Raw genomic sequence first — 19,433 nt, 5'->3', positions numbered from 1 at the left:
CGACTAAAATCCTGCTTTTCTGGCGTCCGGTTCATTTTGCTGATAAGGATTTTTTGGGGGGGGGGGACGAAATATGGTGTTTGTGTTTTCTGTTGTTTAGACTTAATTGCGGTACTGGTTTCCCCCCAGCCACCCCACCAGCCCTCCCGTTTTCCTTTCTCTTCGGGCAGACCCGACGATCATTTGTGGAGATTCATAAAAGCCGAGAGACACCAAGACGTATCAAACGATTATAACAACGGTGTGGAAAACCGGATAAATTGAATCTATATATCTCGAACAAATCTGAAGGCAACTCTACTACTACTTCTACTACTACTGGGGGTTTGGGGTTTTTTTTGTTTTTTTTTGTTTTTACAACAGGACGGCGGTTTATAATACACGCCACGTCATTTGCGTGTAGAAATAAATAAATAATAAAAATAAAAAAAAGAGTCCACGACCGTGGAATGTGCACGATTTCTTGGCCAAGACCAACCAATAATCTCTCAGCTGAGATGGAGCTATCAAAACCGGATTGGCTGCTGTGCGAAATGATTCAAAATTTCTCGGTTGTTGTGACATGAGATGTCGATTACCCACCACCATTAGAGACTTATGTTGATTAAGTTAAAAAAAAAACAAAAAAACCACCGACTAGGTAAAATTGCACGGCTGGAAAATCTCGTTCCGAAAAAAACAAAAAAGAAAACAGGTAAGAATAGTTCTTCGTGGTAAGAAGAATACAGGGAGGGAGAGGAGGGTTGTTGTGTGCGCGGGTGAAAGAAAAGAAAAAACCCACAGAAGAAGAGGAATCGACGGCGAAGAAGAAGAAGAAGCAGAAGAAGAAGAAGAGGAAGAAGAAGAAGAAAAAAAGGCGATGGGATGAATGCCGAGGCAGAAAAAAGAGAAAAGAGTCTGGCCCCGTTGCGGAGCTGCGCGACCGACTCCCCTGTAATTAGCGTCGATGAACGGCCAAGCCCCCGGCGCTATCCACTCTTCTTCTTCTTTCTCCCATTTCCCTTCTCTTTACTTACATTTTCTTGGCTTTTTACTTTTTTCTTAGATATACCTTTCCGTCTTATTTTTTTTTCTTTTCTTCACATCTTTTTTTTTCGGGGGTAAAAACAAAACAGGAAAAAACCACGAAAAAAAAAATCAAAAAAATCAAAAAAGCAAGAAGAAACACAACAAACCCAAAAAAATATGGTGGTGGTTCACATACGTTTCACTTCAGAGGGCCCCCTTTTCTTTTTACAGTGTCTAACTGCTTCGACAGCTCGGCCATCGAGAGCTAGAGGTTTATATCAACGTAGATATATATATATACGTGTATGTATATGTATTCGACTGGAAGAAAGAAGGAAAAAAAAAGGCAAATGGTGTGTGTGTGTGCTGTGCATCTATCTTCACGCTTCCGGGCATCCGTCAAAGAGGCGCGCCGCAGCGAGCGCAAGTCGACCTTTTTTTATTGGAGCTGTGATGCTCGGAGCAAGTTGATCAAGCTCTTTTCACGGCTCTCAGCGCAGGTGTGAACCATTCGGGGCACTTCCCATTTTATTGGGCATTTTTCCGTTTATTACTTTATTATTCGAGATTTATTTCACTGTGTGATCATGTTATTTTATTTTTGCTTAGTCCTTTTTCTTTCTTTTCTTTCTTTCCTTTCTTTTTTTTTCTTTCTTTCATTCTTTCTCAACAACCTTATTTTCTATTGCTCCGAATCCAACCTATACTCTTTTACATACAAACATGATCGCCTTTTCTATATATACTTTGATCTTTCTACTTTTTCGAAATCGTTTAGGTCGATAACTTTTATTTGGATTCAAAGTCCGGATGAAATTCGTGACTCATAATATATTTTCTATAAGATGACAATAAATGTCTTTCAATAAATTGTTTCTGTCTGAAACAACCTATACTTTAGGCTACTCATTCGAAAAGAATGAATGGACATAGTATAATTACTGATTATTGCCATCCTTCTGGGTTTCCAACTTATTTCTTGCAAAACAAAATCAAACAACAAATATCAACATTCTTTGGCTCCATTAAAGAAGCATCCTAACTGTAACATCGCGAAGAAAATAAATTTCACCCGAATCGATATCAGACGGATCAGTTCACTCTAAACTGCCAATAAAAATCCGCATTTATTCCAATTTTCAATGAAGAACTCGCAGGAAAATTAAAATTTGATTCCTTTTGTTCTGCTGCCAGCGTAACTAAAATAAAATTCACGATCTATCCACAACTGTTGACAGCAATATCAAACAAATGAAACATAAACAAATCTAATAATATCAAGTAGACCTAATTCAAATAGTGGTAGAATTTCGTCTGTGGTATTCGAGCGATTCCATTGCCTTCTTATAGCAGTAGGACAAGACCTTGTAGCTTTCAACAACGAGTATCCACGTCTCATTTGGCTAGATTACGTAACACATCAGTCTGAGACCACCGTTGAAGTGGGAAAAAGCGCCGAAAAAATTTAATATGAAATAAGCTCGGACAGAAATGTGTTATGATATATAAGCGGTGTTGAAAAATATCGAAGGGATTGGAATCAATCGAAAAACAAAAAAAATGCCCTGACATCAATAATACAAAGTCCGGTTGACGTCGCCTGCTTTTCACACCCCATTTGAATCGTTGATGAGGAGCGCAGACAAGAGAGAGAGAGGGGAAGCGAGATGGAAGAAATGGTACGCATGAATAACAACCATCAAGCCCAACACGTTAGACACACACAGCACACACACACACTGAGGAGAGGGGGGGGGGGGTTCAGAGAATGCTTGCTGGACGTATCTATTATTTCACTGTGTCCAGGGCCAGACCGCTAGACTCAATCGAAAAAGAAAAGAAAGAAAAAAAAATAAGGAAAAAACAACGCTGCCATTATAGGAGTTTTAAGTGCTTTTACGTGTCAGCTTCACCGGATAAACATTTCAATTTATTACTCGTTCAGCTTTTCCCACTTTAGTCCCTATCTGCCTTTTTTCCGACCCTTTTCGAGATATGTACTCGGGACTCTAGATGTCCACGTCTGTTTGCCACATGAACTTGTAAGAAGACAAAACAAAAACTATTCCAAGTAACAGATTAGCGCCGATCGCGCGACTCTCTCCATCAGACTTTTTTTTTTACCTTTACGAAATTTTTAGCCACCATCGGCTAGATTCCACACCGTCAAAGTGATTTTACAACGGAGCTACAAAGGAATATTTTCCACAGATAGATCATTATGCATTCGGTCTAATGCGTAACAAATCTGGAGTAAAAATAAAACTTGCGCAATATTAACTGTGACATACTATAAAGTGTTAAGGAGAAATAAATTTTCATGATCGAAGTTGAATAGATAAATTCAGTAATAGTCTATTTTTAGCGCAAAAATATTATCATTTCCTGCAGTTTAATGTTTGTTTTATTCAATTGATGTAGATTTGTAAGAGGCCACAATATTTTATACTGGAAATTGTTTCTAACGGTATCCGGGTATGATTTAGATTCAATCAAGCGAGGATGAGTTCATTTTTCAATGAATATAGTAATTCAAAGAGTTGAATTTTAAACCTTTGCATTGCCAGCGAGGCACTCTAACCACTTCACTGTGGCTGACAAAGTTGGGATTGTTACATAACCTTCATCACTCTATATTTTACTTGTCTTAAACTTTAAACTCCATATTATTGCAGGGATAGTGCAATAACGGGACTAAGTAGGCCTACCACCTAACTTGCACTTAACTAAATTAACGGTATCGATATTAAATTAGGTGTGTTCTCTAAAAACAATGTCCATATGTCCAAACGTCTTTGGGTATACCCCATTCTTGCACCATACCTTAATTATTTGTCTAGCTTTATATCGTAATTTGGTATTTGGATATATGTCGTCGTGGCTGTAATTCATCAACAGTCCGTTTTCTTGTTCGACGTCTAAAATAGCAGTGCAAGTGAGAACATTTTCTATGTCCAAATTTGTCAACTCTTTCGTGCACTTTGGGGTGGCATGGCTTCAGCCTCTGAGAAAACAGTTGAATAACTTGACTTTAGACTACGTGATGATGAGAGGCGTGATTTAACTACATAAAGTCAAAAATACTGCTCATACTTGTGATTGTGATAAACAAAGAAAGCAAATTTGAAATTTCGTGTCAAACTGTCAAGGGATTCTGTTTAACATCACGTCGACACTTAGCTGTCATCTGTCAATTTGGCTACAATCTCGGATCGGTTAACCATAGGATCGGATCTTTTTTCTACATTCTTCTATTACTCAATATTATAAGGTAGGACAAATTTAAGACGAGGACGTTGTATTGTGTTATTTATAAAATATTTTCGAAAAATTAGTCCAGGTCAAATTCGTATGTGTGAAGTTAATCTGTACACATGAAGTCATTACAGGAAAATACGACCGTCAAAGAAGATTAACATAATAATTTGTTACTGTTAGCACTGTTAGTATTCAAAGATGTATTAATCAGGTGTTCAGTTCAACAACATCACTATGGAGGAGACTCCTCATATTCTCGTTAGGTATACTTTGGTTATAGAAAATGGAGTTTGTTTAATTTAACCATACCATTTCTATTTGCAGCTGGTCCTGCAGTTATCAGGTACAAGCTAGTGACAATTTGCCTGGTATTAAAAGTAAACACTTGCTATCTTGTAAAATTTAATCGAAACTATTTATGGCTTAAATTTATTCATGTATACATTGTCCTCAATCAGTTGTGTTCATTTTTTACAGGGGATTGAGTCTTTGTCAGAGGGCATCGTTTGCCACCAGTCAATGTTGAACAAATTGGCCGGTAGCTGGGAATTCATTCATAACTTTGAAATTTGACAAGCAGGTAAAAGTTTCATTTGTCTAGTTTTGCGGTTGAAAATTTGTTGTTTACTTGATTATTGTGATTCTTTAGGCTGTTTCTATCTTCGACTAAGCTAAAAGAAGTCATTGTATCATCAGCCCTTACTGATGAAATTCTTTTGAATCCCACAATAACTATGACCACCATCTAGCCTTTCCAGTCAATGAGCTTCGAAAATTAGCAAGCTGTCTGAAAAAAGGGGGAAAACGACTAGGGCTCAAGTAAAGATTCTATTAATCCAGCAATAGAATAGTTTGCTGATGATTTTTATTAATTTGTGATTCAGGACTTGTTCTCTGATGTGATCCCCATTAGTACTGACACCAAACTCCCTGCTTTGTTGATCAAACAATTGGTTCTGAGTGGAAAACTCACTGAGATGGAAGCACATTTATGATTCTTGTCCTACCCTACCATCTGAGCAACTGTTCACCTCACGGGAGAATCTCTTGAAAGAGAGCCTCAACATAAAGATCAAGTAGGATTGACGTTACATTTTATCCGATTTTATTATAATATTTTTCTAAATTGGTTAATTGTAAAAAATAGGGAACCGATACCATCAACAAGTACATCATAGCATCATAGCATGTCGTGCAAGTCGTCAAAGATCCACACTGCGTACTCCAACTTGATGCCTGCTTCACTCTACGTAACACCAACTTGATCCCTGCCATTGAGCAATATGAGCATCTTATGGAAATACGCATCTTGAGCATCTCACGTCAAAAGCGGCTCCGTTCTTCACGCTGTCAACCTCACGTAATCTTTGCTCTGCAGGCTGCAGCCCATCGTCACCGTTAACCGCAACAATTTCTTGCCTGCTATTCTCTCCCTGATTCTGAATGCCACCGAGATCCGTGTAACCGCTTTCGTTCACCTTGTTCTGCCGGTCTGCGTTCATCCCACTTTCCTCGAGCTGTTATCTTTCCCCGTGTCTGTTATTTGTTTATAAAAATACAATCATTTGCTAACAAACCTCTTTCGTATTTCTTTGTTAATATAAAGATAAAATGAAAGCGCTAATGTACGCAAACTTTCATGTTAAAATTTCTAATAAAATCTATCTTAAAATCTAAAAATTATCCAAAAATGATGCATTACTTTCTATAAAAATCTGAGTTCAGTGAACGCTTTTTGAACGGATTCAAAAAATGACTCCAAATCTAGCTCAGAAATAGAGAATTGGGTCATATACTGCGTTCTTGAACTATGGTTTGCCGCATTTCTTTTCACTTTACAAACGCGTTCCCGCCAAATTGCACGCGTTTTAAATGGAATTAAAATGCATTCCCGAACAGATTTTACCTCCACGGGCAATTTTTTGGGGGGTCATGGATTGTTCACAGTTGTTGTTGTACATGCAACTGTTGGTTGGATTCGTAGGACAAAATCTTCACGGTTATTAACATCGACATGTCAACAGAAGTGAAGGAATTTAGCACCTGCTACAATGACTGCGACCACGGCGATGGATGACGAAGCACAGTACAGTATAAAGTTTCTTCCCTCACTGCTGCTCAATTCAGTCAACTCAAGCTATACTCTTCCATTCCAAAATCAGATTTTTTTTTCTCTTTTGAATTATTCGCTAAAATTTCCAAATCGAACACAAAATGGCCTGCATAGTAAAAACCTTTCAAAGATGTGGACACACTTTGGTGGCGTTCATTTTGATAATTTATTATTATGTTTTGGGCTCCATAAAGTCTATTCAAGCTAAATAATGTATCTTTTTCAAAAACACTAAGGCCTTTCTATCAATCCTGATGCGAATCAATTAATGTGAGGATTCCGGTGATTGCGCAGACGATTCCCAATGATTTCTCCTTGGATTTCTCACGCGGTCATAAAGGCATCACTGCTGCGTAATTCCGCACCTGGCAGTAGGGTATATACTACATATACAAAAGATCTCCAAACGTACATATAGATGTTGCCTCAAGTCAATCGGCCAGAGACGGCCAGAGAGAGGTTCGCCGGAGGAATGAGCTGCGGGGCTCTCAATACGACTTCAATTGCTGCATTTTTTTTACTTGAATAAATACGGATAACCTCGCGGTTTGGTTGGGTCCGTGCATCGATTTTCTGACGGAAAAGGGCGTCCCTTTTCAACGTCCACTTAATCAAGACCGATGGTGGCGACCCTCTCTCCCTCAAGGCACATTTCTACCTCACAGGTCTCATCACCTCGGGCCGACAGACATCGCTACGTGCATTCAAATTACACTTACTTCCCAAGGCCAATCCAATTTCTCTTTTCTTTCAATTTTCCAATATTGAACAAACGCAACGCATTTCAGCGCCGAATTGTCGGGGGAGGCAAACGAGAAAAAGTCGAAAAAAAGTCGCACAACTGAGCCGATTGGCCGTTTGTTCTCTATATTATGGCAAATCAACTTGAAGATTCAATAAGGGCATGGCCGCAAAGGCTAAATGGCCAACAGAAGCAAAGCAAGGGAAGCAAGGAAACACCGCACGACATTTCATTTTAAATGGCTGGCGCATTTAAGTAGCTAATTGAAAAACAAGTTTATCCACCACTAACATAAATCATTGGCTATCTCTCGGCAGCTCATCTGCCTCTGCGCTGATGTCATCACATGCAGGACGCCTTCCAGCTCTATACAGACGTTTTTCTATTTTCTTCCAAAGTTTAAATGAGTGGCTATTGCATAAGATGCCTCATGCCTGCCAGTCGTTTTGGCCTTAATGTGACAAACCTTCACGGAACTCTAGTTTTCTTCTCCAGCACCAGCAGGTTATATAAGACAAAGAAATGATTGTTCTGTATATATTCCCGAGCGGAATCAAAATAATGACAAATGGCTGGAAGGGAATCAAAATCAAGAAAAAAGAAAAGAGAAAAAGAAAAGAAAAAAGCGTAGGATATGATGAGCGGTTGCGAGCAGAGCTGATGGCGGCCAGGAGGCATCCGCCAGTAGCTTATGCACAGCTGGGGGATCACAGTTAGGGGCGGGATCGATGAAAGTCTAAGCGCTCTACAACTGCACAGCCAGCTCAGGTGAGTGATAAACACTGGTGTTGCGCTCGGTGTGGCGTTACGTCACGGCGGAGTCAAGCTGGGCTGCCGTGCCGTGTGTGGTGGCGGTGGTGGTAGTTGGCCGAACGCATTGGTGTAGAAAAAGTGATGCTTTGATGCTGTCTATTGAGACTCCTCCCTCCACTCCGCCTTCTTTTTCCAGCGTATACCGTCTCGAATGCCCACGAATGACACTTCTTCTTCGCCCACTCAATCACTCGGCTGTCGTGCTGAAAGCATAGCCCAGTGTATCCACTATCCACACTTTTAAAGATCCGTTTGGGTCTCTCTTTCTTTCTCTCTCTCTCTCTCTTTCTCGGCTTGGCTGTGTGTTGCCTGCTGCTCGGTCGGTCGTATCAGTTTTATGTCCATGTTTCTTCCATTTAATGGAATTCTGGCCACCTTTATTTGACATCCCTCCTCGACGACGGAGACGGAGCGGAAACAAATCTTCGTGCAACGAGTTCGGCTCAATCAATCAAGTTCCTCGCATTGACAAATTCCCGTTTTCAAAAGTCAATTGGGCATCTTTTTTGTCTTTTCTTTCTCTTTTTTTCTTTTTATCCTCGTCCTAATAAATAAACGGCCATTTTTTTTTCGACTTGGTCTAACCCAGCCAACTGTTTTTTTTGTTTTTTTTTTCAGAGGTGTGTAATCGCCGAGTAGTCATCTACATGTGAACCCGAGTTGCCAGCCGACTGGAAAAAAAGGGCGAAAAGACAGCTTCCAATTTTTCTTGTTCGGTTTGCTTTCGATCGCTATCCCAACTGTAATCGATTCTATCTGTAGTTGAAATCAAAATCGGGGAGAGAGATAGATTTCAATGCCGTTGGAAAAGAGGAATTCTTTTCCACCCTTGAACCTGATGGGTTGTGACAGCTGAACAAGCAAGCATAGTGCACATAGAAACTACTACACAGTATGCTTCAACGCACAACATCGTTCAACAATATCGAATATCAAGTCGAAAGCAATTCACTCCTTTTGATGGACTGGTATTTGGTTCAATCCGTTACGAATCGCGTCAGACTAGTCTCAGGGGCCATGTGAATGAATCGGTTCACTTTAACGGACGTTCTATAAAAAAACAAAAAGAATATTTACTTGTATCGATTTGTCGGTGATGTTGTTGCCTTACACAAGATTCTTATCGTATCAAAGGCTAGGCTTCGAGGAGCAATTGAAATCATTTCCTTCCAAAGTAGAAAGATTGCGGCTCTCTCGAATATTTGATGCATAAAATAGGTATAACTGCCGCGATGTGCGGTGGAATGGCTACAACATATGTCTTTTCGTACTTTGTTCCCTATTATTTTAGTTTGAATGCCTACACTTTACTTTTAAAAGTCAAACATGTTTTGACAGGTGACGACGGAGATGAACAAAGTTCCAAATCGGCAGATCGTTATTGATATAGCTATTTCACTGTTGAACAACTCAGTCGCCACTTATTATGAAAGCTGTTGATGTTGTCAACAACACACACAAACCCCAAAACAGATTTCAAGAAAAAAAATGGGGAGCGATGACCAATGTGACAGTCATGCCGTGGAACTGTTGAAGCGAGAGCGTAAAACGTCATGATGGCACGGTAAGCCAGTTTTCGTTTCCCCCCGTCAGTTGATATGAACACTGAACATGCATACCACCCACCGCGCTTCGTATATTATTTCGTTGCTTCTTTTTTTTATTTTTAGAACATCAGATTTAAAAAAAAACAGTGTTTTTTTTTCTTATAATAAATGGAGAAAACGACGAAATTAGAAGAACTTCCGAGCGAAAATAGATTGGATTGCGCGGAGAGAAAGCCAATTGCCGTCGGATTTTCGTGCAACCGGTTTATAATGTATGAACAAACGATAAAATAGAATTACTTAAATTTTTGGATTTTAAATTTGGCTCAGGGTTCATTACAGTCTGCCGTTGCGAAAGTTTCTATCACATAACAAAATGAACTTCAATTTCGGCATGAAAAGTAAAGTTCTTTGAGCTTCAACTATAAGATGTTAAACACTTGAATACAACCTATCATTCTAAAATGTTCTTAATAATGTTCGAGCTTGATTTGATCGACGAAACATTGATGGCAATAGTTAGTATATAGTTAGCGGTGATTTATCGAGCAGATATCGACGGACAATGTGAATGATATTGGACGCCTCAAACTCTGCCCGAAATCAAGACGTTTGGCTCCAAGTTGAGACGTCTAATACCCGAAATAAAAGTGAAGAAAAAGTTGTCAGGAGTGTAGCTAGCATTGACATACAATGGTTCGTACGTGTAACACGGACTAATGTGTCGAAAGCTTTAGGAAAATAGCTGATCCTTGTATCGATAAAAGAACCTATCGGCATTAGAATGCGAATGTCTGGCCTAAAGATGATCACTCACGGATGACCTGGGCTGGAAGAAAACAACTTAAAAACAAAAGAAAATCAAGCCACACGAGTTATAATAACACATAGGAAGAAGCGCGGAGCCATTTCTTATATAGGGTAAAACAACGAATTCCGGACAGCATCTCGGATACGCGAATGCCGGACAAAAAAGTCGATTTTTTCAATTTACAATTATAAAAAAACGACGAAATATTAACGAAAACTAATGAATGAATTTCAAAATATGACAGGGGATACACAATTGAGCCAAAGGGCATATAAAAATACGCTGTATTAATTGAGTTATCATGAAATGAAATTTCTCAATTTTTCTATACGGCTGACAACTTTGGCTCTGTGTTGTCAGTTAGTAAACATATTTTACGGGGTAAGGAATTTCTAAGGTTAAAACAAGAAAAATCCCTTAACTAATTATATCAATCGATAGAGAATTGAAAGATCTACAATATTATATAAGGTTTTGTCGTTATTTTTAAGAATTTGCTTAAATATCGATGAAAATAGAAAACAGGCCAAAACGCGAATGTCGGACAGCTGACGCGAATTCCGGACAGAAAATTTTGAAAAATTTCGATTTTCTGTTTTTTAATATGTCTATACATCAATCGACGCAGAATTGTAAGGCGAATCGATTGATGTGCAATGTTTATAAGTTTTTTTGTATAGTTTTTCCATTATTTAAAAAAAAAGATTTGAGCGACAAGAGGATCGAATCTTAGCAGATCCAAAAAAGCTGTCGTCATAATTTTTCTTTCCCGTTCCACTTGTTTATCAATATATTTAAAAGGCGTAATAATTCAGTAATTTTAGTGAAAAAATTTTTGAAAAAAATCGAGCAGTTAGTTTTATAATGACTACCATTCCCCAAAATGGTGTATCTTTCGTCCGGAATGTTTCTTATTGTAAAATAATTAAAGTCTTTGTGATTTTTAATTTAATTCCCTTGCCCGTAACCCCATTTTGCTTGAAATTCCCCCAAAAATGTTCGAAGGGCGTAAATTTTTTTTCAAAATCACTTATATGTAGCGTCAGTCTTGCTCCCATAAGGAGCCATGATGCGAATTCCGGACAGACTACATAGTCCGCTCGGTAATCGATCTTTATAGTTTTAGACAAGTATCGTTATGGCAGTGTGGGTTAAGGTCCGCTTGTAAACGTGTAGGTTGAACGTTCAAATCTCATAACTGCAATAACGTTAAAATTAAATAGCGTGATGGTAACAGTTAAGATTATTTTACTTATTTCAATAATTGTTACAATTATGTATTATTGAATATATTTATGGTTTAAGTAGAAGCCATTATTACGTATGAACCTAGCTGATGTCCATATTATTTTTGTTTCAATATGTCTGTTGCTTGCTTTGCATTTCTAATTGTATGTACGACTAAAAGATTTTACTAAATCTTTTAATGCAGATTTACCCTTTGCAGGTATCGAACGTCAGTCCTTCCGCATGGTAGGCAGATGTTATACCGCTGTGCTATGTTGTTATAGATACGACGGATAAAGAGTAATGCAGTGTCAGTCATATTTTTTCCGTCTGCTGTCCAGAATTCGCATCAAGGGCTTTATGGGGAAAGAACCTTCATTAATTAGACGAATTATATTAACGTCATGTTACCATTATGCAGCTAGACATAAAGAGGACTTAATTCTACATTTATTGATACCAATTTTTCTATAAAAATCTTAACTTAGAAATTCTAAGAAAATTTTCAAATTTCGGTGGTTTTCGGACATTCGCGTCACGTATGGGCGACTTTCTACTTTAATTTCTCCAGAATTCCAATACGGATTTCAATTTCGTTTTTTGTTTTAGAATTCTAGGCCTATTTGTTCTTGTGAAATTTAGTAAACGAAAGGGATTTTCAAAATATTAATTTTATGTTGTTAAGTCGTTTTGATCCCAGGTCGAAAAGTCTTGGCAGACGAAAACAGTTTTTGACAGCTCAATGTTTTGATTTTTTAAATCGAAATATCTCATAATACTTTCATTGCACTGTACTATATGTCTTAAGCAATTTTACTAAGAATTAAAAACTGCATCGATTGATATAATTAGTTTTTAAAAATATTTCTGTCCGGAATTCGAAAAAATGTCCGGGGCATTCGCGTTTTGTCCGGAAATTCGCATTTCGGGTTTACACACAAACGCCATAAGTCGGATCGCTGTCCGGCATTCGCTGTTTTACCCTAGTTTGAGAGGGGGGGCTGTTGTGTGAGAATGCACGCAGCTTCGTTTGGGAGAAAGAAAGAAAAAAAGAAGAAGAAGAGAAGACGAACAGGGAGCATCAACAACGCGTCCTAAACTGGTGAGTATTGGAAAAAGCTAAGAAAGGTGACGTGTGACCCTTAAAATACTCTACAAAAAGCTCCAGCTCTCGCATTAGAAGGACACGAGCAATTAATCTGATAGTGGGGAGAGGGGAAGATACTTTTCTTTTATTCTCTGGGAAGAAGAAGAAGACGAAGAAGAAGACAAAAAAAAAATGCTGAGAGAAAAAAGAAGAAGAAGAAGAAGAACTCTCGGAGGAGAGAGAGTGAGAGGGAGACGGGAAGGCGCTAGCTGGCACACACCTATAAAACCCTCGCGAGCCGCGCTCATGGCCTTAGGTGAGGAATGTCTTCGTCTCTCTCCTCTTCTTTTTTTTTCTTATAAGAAACTTTTCGTCGAGTTTCTCCTTTCTTTTTTCAAATGACACAAGACTTCTTCTTCCTGACAAAATGTCTTAAAATATTTTGCTGATTGCTTTGCTCCCGAAGACAAATTTTTTGTCGGTCGCCGGTACGTTAATTACAAACAAAACATCCATGATCGAATATAAGCGACCCACCGACGGCGACAGTACGCTTAGATTTTCCCGGACCTGTTGAGTACGTGTGTTACCTTATTAATTTATTAGATTCAATAAGTATCTCTTCCGAGGAAACGGGAATTGAATGGAAAGGAATCCCTGCTGGGGGATATGCGATGTGAGCGTGGTAACTTGATATTGAGTTGGCAGCATGATTAATTTATGAAATATTGACTGGAAACAATTTGCCGTGTTGGACGTGTGATAGGTTATAGCCTTTTACGCCGTCAGGTGTTGACATATCAAGGAATTTAATCAGTTCGGTCCAGGAATTTGTCTGCGCTTGAACTTGGATTGAAAGGAAATTTTTTAGGCCTGGCACCTCCCGGGATAATTATCACGTTTTTTCGTTTGTTTTCTTTTGTCGAAGAAAATAGGAACAAATGATTTAATGCCGCTAGAATTTCTGTAATTGATTTGAGCTCTAGCCAATAAAGTGGGAGAGAAAAAACCCGCCGGTCTGTTTTCATAAACCGATAAATAAAATGCGAATTACGTCAAATGGATTCCTCGGCTTAGATTTAAGAAAAAAAAAGTACTTTTTAATTGACTTCTTTAACGTCGGGCCATTTAAGAACAATGGCTCTAAAAAAATGAACAAGACAGAAGGAAAAAAGAAAGAAAAAAAAAAAGGGAAAAAATGGGTGACAACCCGTCGTTACATTAACGGCTGTAACTAAACTTCTTTCTCTTTCGCTGTGTGCCCTCCCAGTGTGTGTATTCCTCCTGCTGGGCCAACAAACCCAAAAGGTGCTGTGCTGTGTGTGTGTGTGTGTGCTCCTGTTGCTGCTGCTGCTAAGACACACAAGTGTTAAGTGCTGTGAATTTTGTCAGCTTCTCAGCGGGTGCGCACACAGATTGAAGGGGAAAGCCGGAAAGCCCTTTAGTGCTGTCTGCTGTGCGCTTATACAAGAAAAGAGCTCCGACGGTGGCGGCGGGCTTTGATTCTCTCTCCGTGCCGATTTTACGCTCTCATCAATTTAATCAGTAATACTCAATTTGGACTCTCTCTCTCTCTCTCTCTCTTTACAGCATCAACAGAGGTGCATTAAAACCAAAACAAAAAAACAAAAAAAAAAAACTTTTTTTAAAAACTGCGACGGCAGTTTTTCTTTTCTTTTGGTTGTTGGAATCGTTTTACGTTTTAACAGCCTCAATAGAAGACGTGTTACTCTCTCGGAAGTGAGCAGCCATATAATATGCCACCCTCATCCGTCAGAAGAGAGCAAATGCCGCGATCAATTTAACGGTACACTAAACCACTTAACTGACTAAATATTTTGACACGGCCAGTCAAAATAAATCAAATGAAAAGACAAACCAAAAAAAAAAGGCCAAAAATGTTCGACTCTAGATGAATGATAAATATTGTTTGTGTTTTTCTAGTTCCTTACCTGTCATCGTATGCAAAATCGGCGTGCAACGTATTGTAGTAGAGGAGGAAGGCCGCCAAAGTACAGAGCACCACTGTTTGATCCATAAGAGGAGGGCCATGCTCACTGCTGGAGCGAGGCGGCCAAACTGAGCTCGGGAACGTCGACACCAGACATCTCCTCCCCACTTGCCAGCCCCTTAGTTCACCGCGTCGCCACTTTTTACCTGCTGCTGCTGAGGCTTCAGACTCCTTACTAGCCACCTTGCTAGCTGGCCAGCCAGGGCGACTTTGAAGATAGCAGTGCCTTGGCTGCGTTTTGGCCTTTCCTCTTTCACGGGCGCCTCCATAAAATTTCAAAAAAAAAAGAAGAAAAGAAGAAAAAGAACTTCAACATTCAACCTCTTTTTCCGCACCACAACGTTATATAAAGCCATCCGGCAACACTGTAGCCGTCTTATTTTTTTACACGCAATACCCAGCACCAATGAGGCAATGACCCAAAAAACACTCACTCCTCCCTCTCTTTTCCTCCCCCCCCCCCACATTTCCCCCTTGATAGTCTTGAAGACATAAAACCGAAATTAATTTATTTTCGTGGTGTATACAAAATGTATATGCGTAGTATATCCGGTCGATAGTTTTGAGTTTTAACAGCTCGGTTCAAACCGATGATGGGTTCAAACTGACTGCGATGTAATATCGATGTTTAAAATAAATCAGAATATCCCGTAATTCACTTTAGATTCTCGCAGGAAGATTTTTGCATTCTGTGTGCATGGGGATGTTTAAATAGTAAAGTATACCATCTAATTATTTCATTGACTGAATTTAACTCAAAATAATCAGAATGATTTAGGAATTGAAAGATAGCAACCTGACTGCTTCTCGATCAGTCGAATCCTTTTATTTTAAACGCATCACAATTCAAATGAAAACCATCACGCTCGTCCGGCCGCACAATATTTCTCAGCGCATAAAGAAAATTCGTTTCATTTCTTCGCGCTATGTATTTGACCAAAGTAACCTCGATAAACTTGAGAAACTAATGTATCAAGGGAGCGAACAAATAAAATTTTATTTTCACCTAGCTATCAAAAAGTCGGAGACTAAGTAGTGGCTTGTGGAAAATTCCCATTTTTGGATAGAAAGGCTATCAGTGGTTTCTTAACCGGTTTGCTTAATATAATAATATATTCCTCTCATACTCCTTTTTTTCACCATACTTTTTCCAAACTGCTACCAAATAAAAACTGATGGAAATCCCTTAGCGGTGGGAAATTTTTATAAGATTCAAAAATAATTTACGATTGAATTTGACCCAGGCAGCACTATTATATGTATAAGCTTATAAATTTTTTTTTGTACCGATGACGAGTAATATTTTTTCGCATTTTAGATGGGAGCTCAAATATTTTAGCGAACAGCAACAAAAGCCAGAAATATGCTTAGAGCGAGCTGAATATATCCCATCTCACGAAAACGGGCATTTCTTTTTGACGACCGGTGTCAATTGCGGTGGCAGCAACATCTTTACCACGACTTCAGTCGAGTTTTATGGTCGTTAATCGTTATATTTATTGCTTTCAGCCTCCTGCTTGATCCGTTGGATTTTCTTTTACCACGATAGTTTATTGTTTTTATATTTGCGCTAGAAAAAAATGTTGCATCACGACAGTTGAAGATCAAACCAGACAAATGACTACACCAAATCGATTTAAAACGAAAATTTGGATATTACATAGTATATCTAAAGCTATTTATGTGTTAGATGTACACTGTGTGCTATATTGCTTCTCCTCTCTACTCACATTTGAATTCTCGTTTCCAGATTTATGCCGGGGATATTTGCCATACGCCATTTTGCGACGGATTCCACCACCCAAGCCACTTTGTTTGGTCAAGACCGGAAAGGCCTTGACGTTCGGACAAAATTAATCTGGAAATTAAATCGCCTAATAAGTTAGAGCCAATGAAAATAAAGAGCGAGAGAGAGAGTGACGAGAGAGTTATGAACAGTTCAAACTTGATGTTTACTTGCAGTTATTTAGACCTATTATGGTTAAACCAGGCAGCGTTGCTAAGGGAAGTGCCAATCACTATCGAGAGTCAGATTTATTCTAATAAACTTTTAACTAATTAAAAAATGACTATTTATTCACATTTTCCTTCGTCAAAAGCGGTAAATATTTTCCGAAAGAATCGTGCAAATATGTAACAGTCTATGAAAAGTTCACGAACAAACACTAAACTTTATTTATTAAACTACGATAGGATGCACAATAAGGCATGGTTGAAGAAATGTTCTAATCAAATCTAGATGCAACAACTTTTTATTTTAAATTGACTTTTAGGCCTCTAAGCCCTGTATATAGATTATTTAATAAAACTGGTAGATCTGAAGGTGAATTTGTATTTTTGTATTTTTAAAATGGTACTATTAACAAATCAAATCAAATCAATTTGAAGTACTAATTGAAAATGTTACGTACCGTATTATATATAAACTAGATGTGTAAATTAACGCTAGCTAGCGCTTAGTAACGAGTGGATGCATTTCTACCGACAATTTTTTTCTTGTGACGGCTATTTCTGGCCTTTTTATCATTCTGGGAATGAGTAGGCCTGCTAACTACTACTACTTTATTCTCTTATATCCCACTAGGAGGAGAATATTATGGACGCTAAACATTTGGTTGATTATTACAAAAGATATCGCTATAATTGTGGAAGTTTTCTCAGTTTTCTCATCGTCCTTAGTCCGTAGTACACTAACGATTTTATTTAAAATATGTAACAGTTGTGTAATATAACATCAATGAACTCTTACAATATTTGTGTTTGCAACTATAAGGAAAGAATTTGATTCTTTTCCATTGATTTCAATATTTTCAATTTACATGCTTTGCTTAATGTAATGAAATATCATACGTAAATTTATGACGCTAGCGTATGTCAACCTTCACAGACGAAGGTGATTTTTTGAAGCTCAACTGAAAAAAAAATTGACGAACCTAATTGACATTGCGTGACTGAGATTCCCTTGATCCCCTTGATAAAGGCCAAGAGCAGATTTTCAATTTGATTCTACTGTGCTACGCATTATTGCACTCTTCGCTCTACTGTTTCTCAGTAGAACCGAAATCTCCCTCCCCTCTTGGCGCTCAATGAGACCCCAAGAGCGCCGCCTTTTTGCTGTTTCCTCTCGGAAATCCAATCATCCTCAATTTCTTTGTCGAGGACGAGTGGGAGAGAGCTGGAAAATAGGAACGCCGAGAAACGATTTAGGTCGTCTGTGAACTGAAGCGCTTTTAAAAAAGTTAGTGGATTCCACAAGACTACTAGCTACTGCATGTTGTTGATATTTTTCAGATATATCAGTAATTATTATGCTGCTTGAATTTTTTGAATTGCATTCAGAAAATATAGGGTTGCTACTACTCTTTTTATCATTACTTTTTTAAATTTAAAATTAAATCGTACATCGTCTTATAAATAAATGTGGTCGGTTTTATTAAAGCGCTCAGATGTATAATAAGGTAGGCCTTTCGAGTTCTCGCTAGTTGCGAACGTTAAATAACATTCGGTCAGCATTCGGTCGTTGCAAACGTATTCTTCGTCGTTAAGCCCGTCGTTCTGACTATTGCTATATGCGTGATCCATCCTTTCTAACATACTTTTTTTTTACAATTTTGGCGGACCGTAGTCGTATTATTCCACTTCTGGAGTTATATGCTGTACTCAAATGTTGAATGTGTTGCTGATGTGTGCTTCATTGAGAATTTCTTATTTTACAAAAACCTTACCATAGTTACCAACCAACCTACTGTTCTTATTCATAAAAAATGTATTTTAATTCAAATTACCTCTTAAGTCTTAAAAAACAAAATGTTGCTGGTATCAATATTTTTGTGTTTAAAAAAATATATAGCCTATCTGTAGACAGTTGCAACTGGTTTCACCACTTAACCGGCACTTATTATCTCGAAGTTTTAGAACTTTTTTTTTACAGCAATCTCTTTGCAGCTTTCTCGATATCCCTTTACCTTGGAACTCAGAAGCAGCTGGTGAGATGATAGAGGGCGAAATGGACGCAACATCTTTTGTGTCGGAAATAAAAAAAATAACTCTTTGTGTTCCAACTGTTATTTTCCCATTAGCCAAATCAATGCCACGGACGCACCGAGTTTTAGCCAGCCTTTCACTCTTGTTACTGGATGGTTATAATTGTTGACTAGTTTACTGCGCGCTTAAGTTCCGACTCATTAATATTTAGTTTTATAATGATTACGTTTTCAAATGAATACTTACCGTACTTTATCTCAAAATCGACAATTTGTCAAATTCAACTTCACGAAAGATCAAATGCATCTACCGGTACCAGTTTTTAATTCAATTTTTCATTCTCGAGAGTAGACCAACTCTGATTTGTCGTTCCTTGCCATCCGAGTGTTCCATGTGGTTTTGAAATTGCTCCATTCATATTCTCGAAATTATTAATAAATAACTAAATTATTTTTTTTTCTACGAGTTCCTACATCAAGTGTTGTTTTTATAAGATATCACCAATTTTGATTTCAAGTTTAATTGGGTAATAATAATTTTAAAAAAATAATAGCAGATACAAGTCATACAACAAAGCTTATAACTTACCTCTTATTATTTACTAGGCCTAGATATCTTCTAAAAGCTAAGCCAATGTTTTTCCAGACTAGTAAATTTTTGAAAATTCATTTGATTTTATAATACTGTCTTTACGATTTCCCTAACATGCTCTCCCCAGATAATTCCTTCTCTGCATCGCCTGCAAATGATTATATGCATGTCAAACATTTTGTATTTTGTGTTTGCCTTCGAGATCCGTGTTGAGTCGCATGAACATTTTTTGAATAGCTAT

General features: G+C 38.1%; 1 protein-coding gene and 1 long non-coding RNA gene across 9 annotated transcripts in view; one reads left to right on the top strand and one right to left on the bottom strand.

The window, feature by feature from the left end:
* Positions 1-14,852, bottom strand: part of LOC124188993 (protein O-mannosyl-transferase TMTC2-like) — a 28,913-nt gene extending 14,061 nt beyond the window's left edge. For both annotated transcript variants that reach the window (XR_006872566.1, XM_046581934.1), the window contains exon 1: positions 14,559-14,852. Coding sequence is in view for 1 of the 2 variants with exons in the window: in XM_046581934.1 (XP_046437890.1) it covers positions 14,559-14,644 (86 nt within the window). In the remaining variant the exon portion in view is untranslated. The remainder of the gene's footprint in view (positions 1-14,558) is intronic.
* Positions 3,887-5,842, top strand: LOC124188994. Of its 7 annotated transcripts, none has more exons than XR_006872571.1 (7): positions 3,887-4,279; positions 4,344-4,529; positions 4,591-4,643; positions 4,725-4,846; positions 4,916-5,085; positions 5,151-5,342; positions 5,414-5,842. It is a non-coding gene; the product is annotated as an uncharacterized LOC124188994 (long non-coding RNA). The 7 variants fall into 7 exon arrangements; XR_006872572.1 differs by having other exon boundaries at positions 3,892-4,279; positions 4,591-4,634; positions 4,744-4,846; XR_006872569.1 differs by having other exon boundaries at positions 3,892-4,279; positions 4,744-4,846.
* Positions 14,853-19,433: the final 4,581 nt, after the last annotated feature.

Source organism: Daphnia pulex, chromosome 2, assembly GCF_021134715.1.
Source record: "Daphnia pulex isolate KAP4 chromosome 2, ASM2113471v1".
Classification (NCBI taxonomy): Eukaryota; Metazoa; Arthropoda; class Branchiopoda; order Diplostraca; family Daphniidae; genus Daphnia; species Daphnia pulex.
The sequence above is the reverse complement of the archived record's forward strand: the minus strand, read 5'-3'. Positions and strand labels throughout refer to the sequence as shown.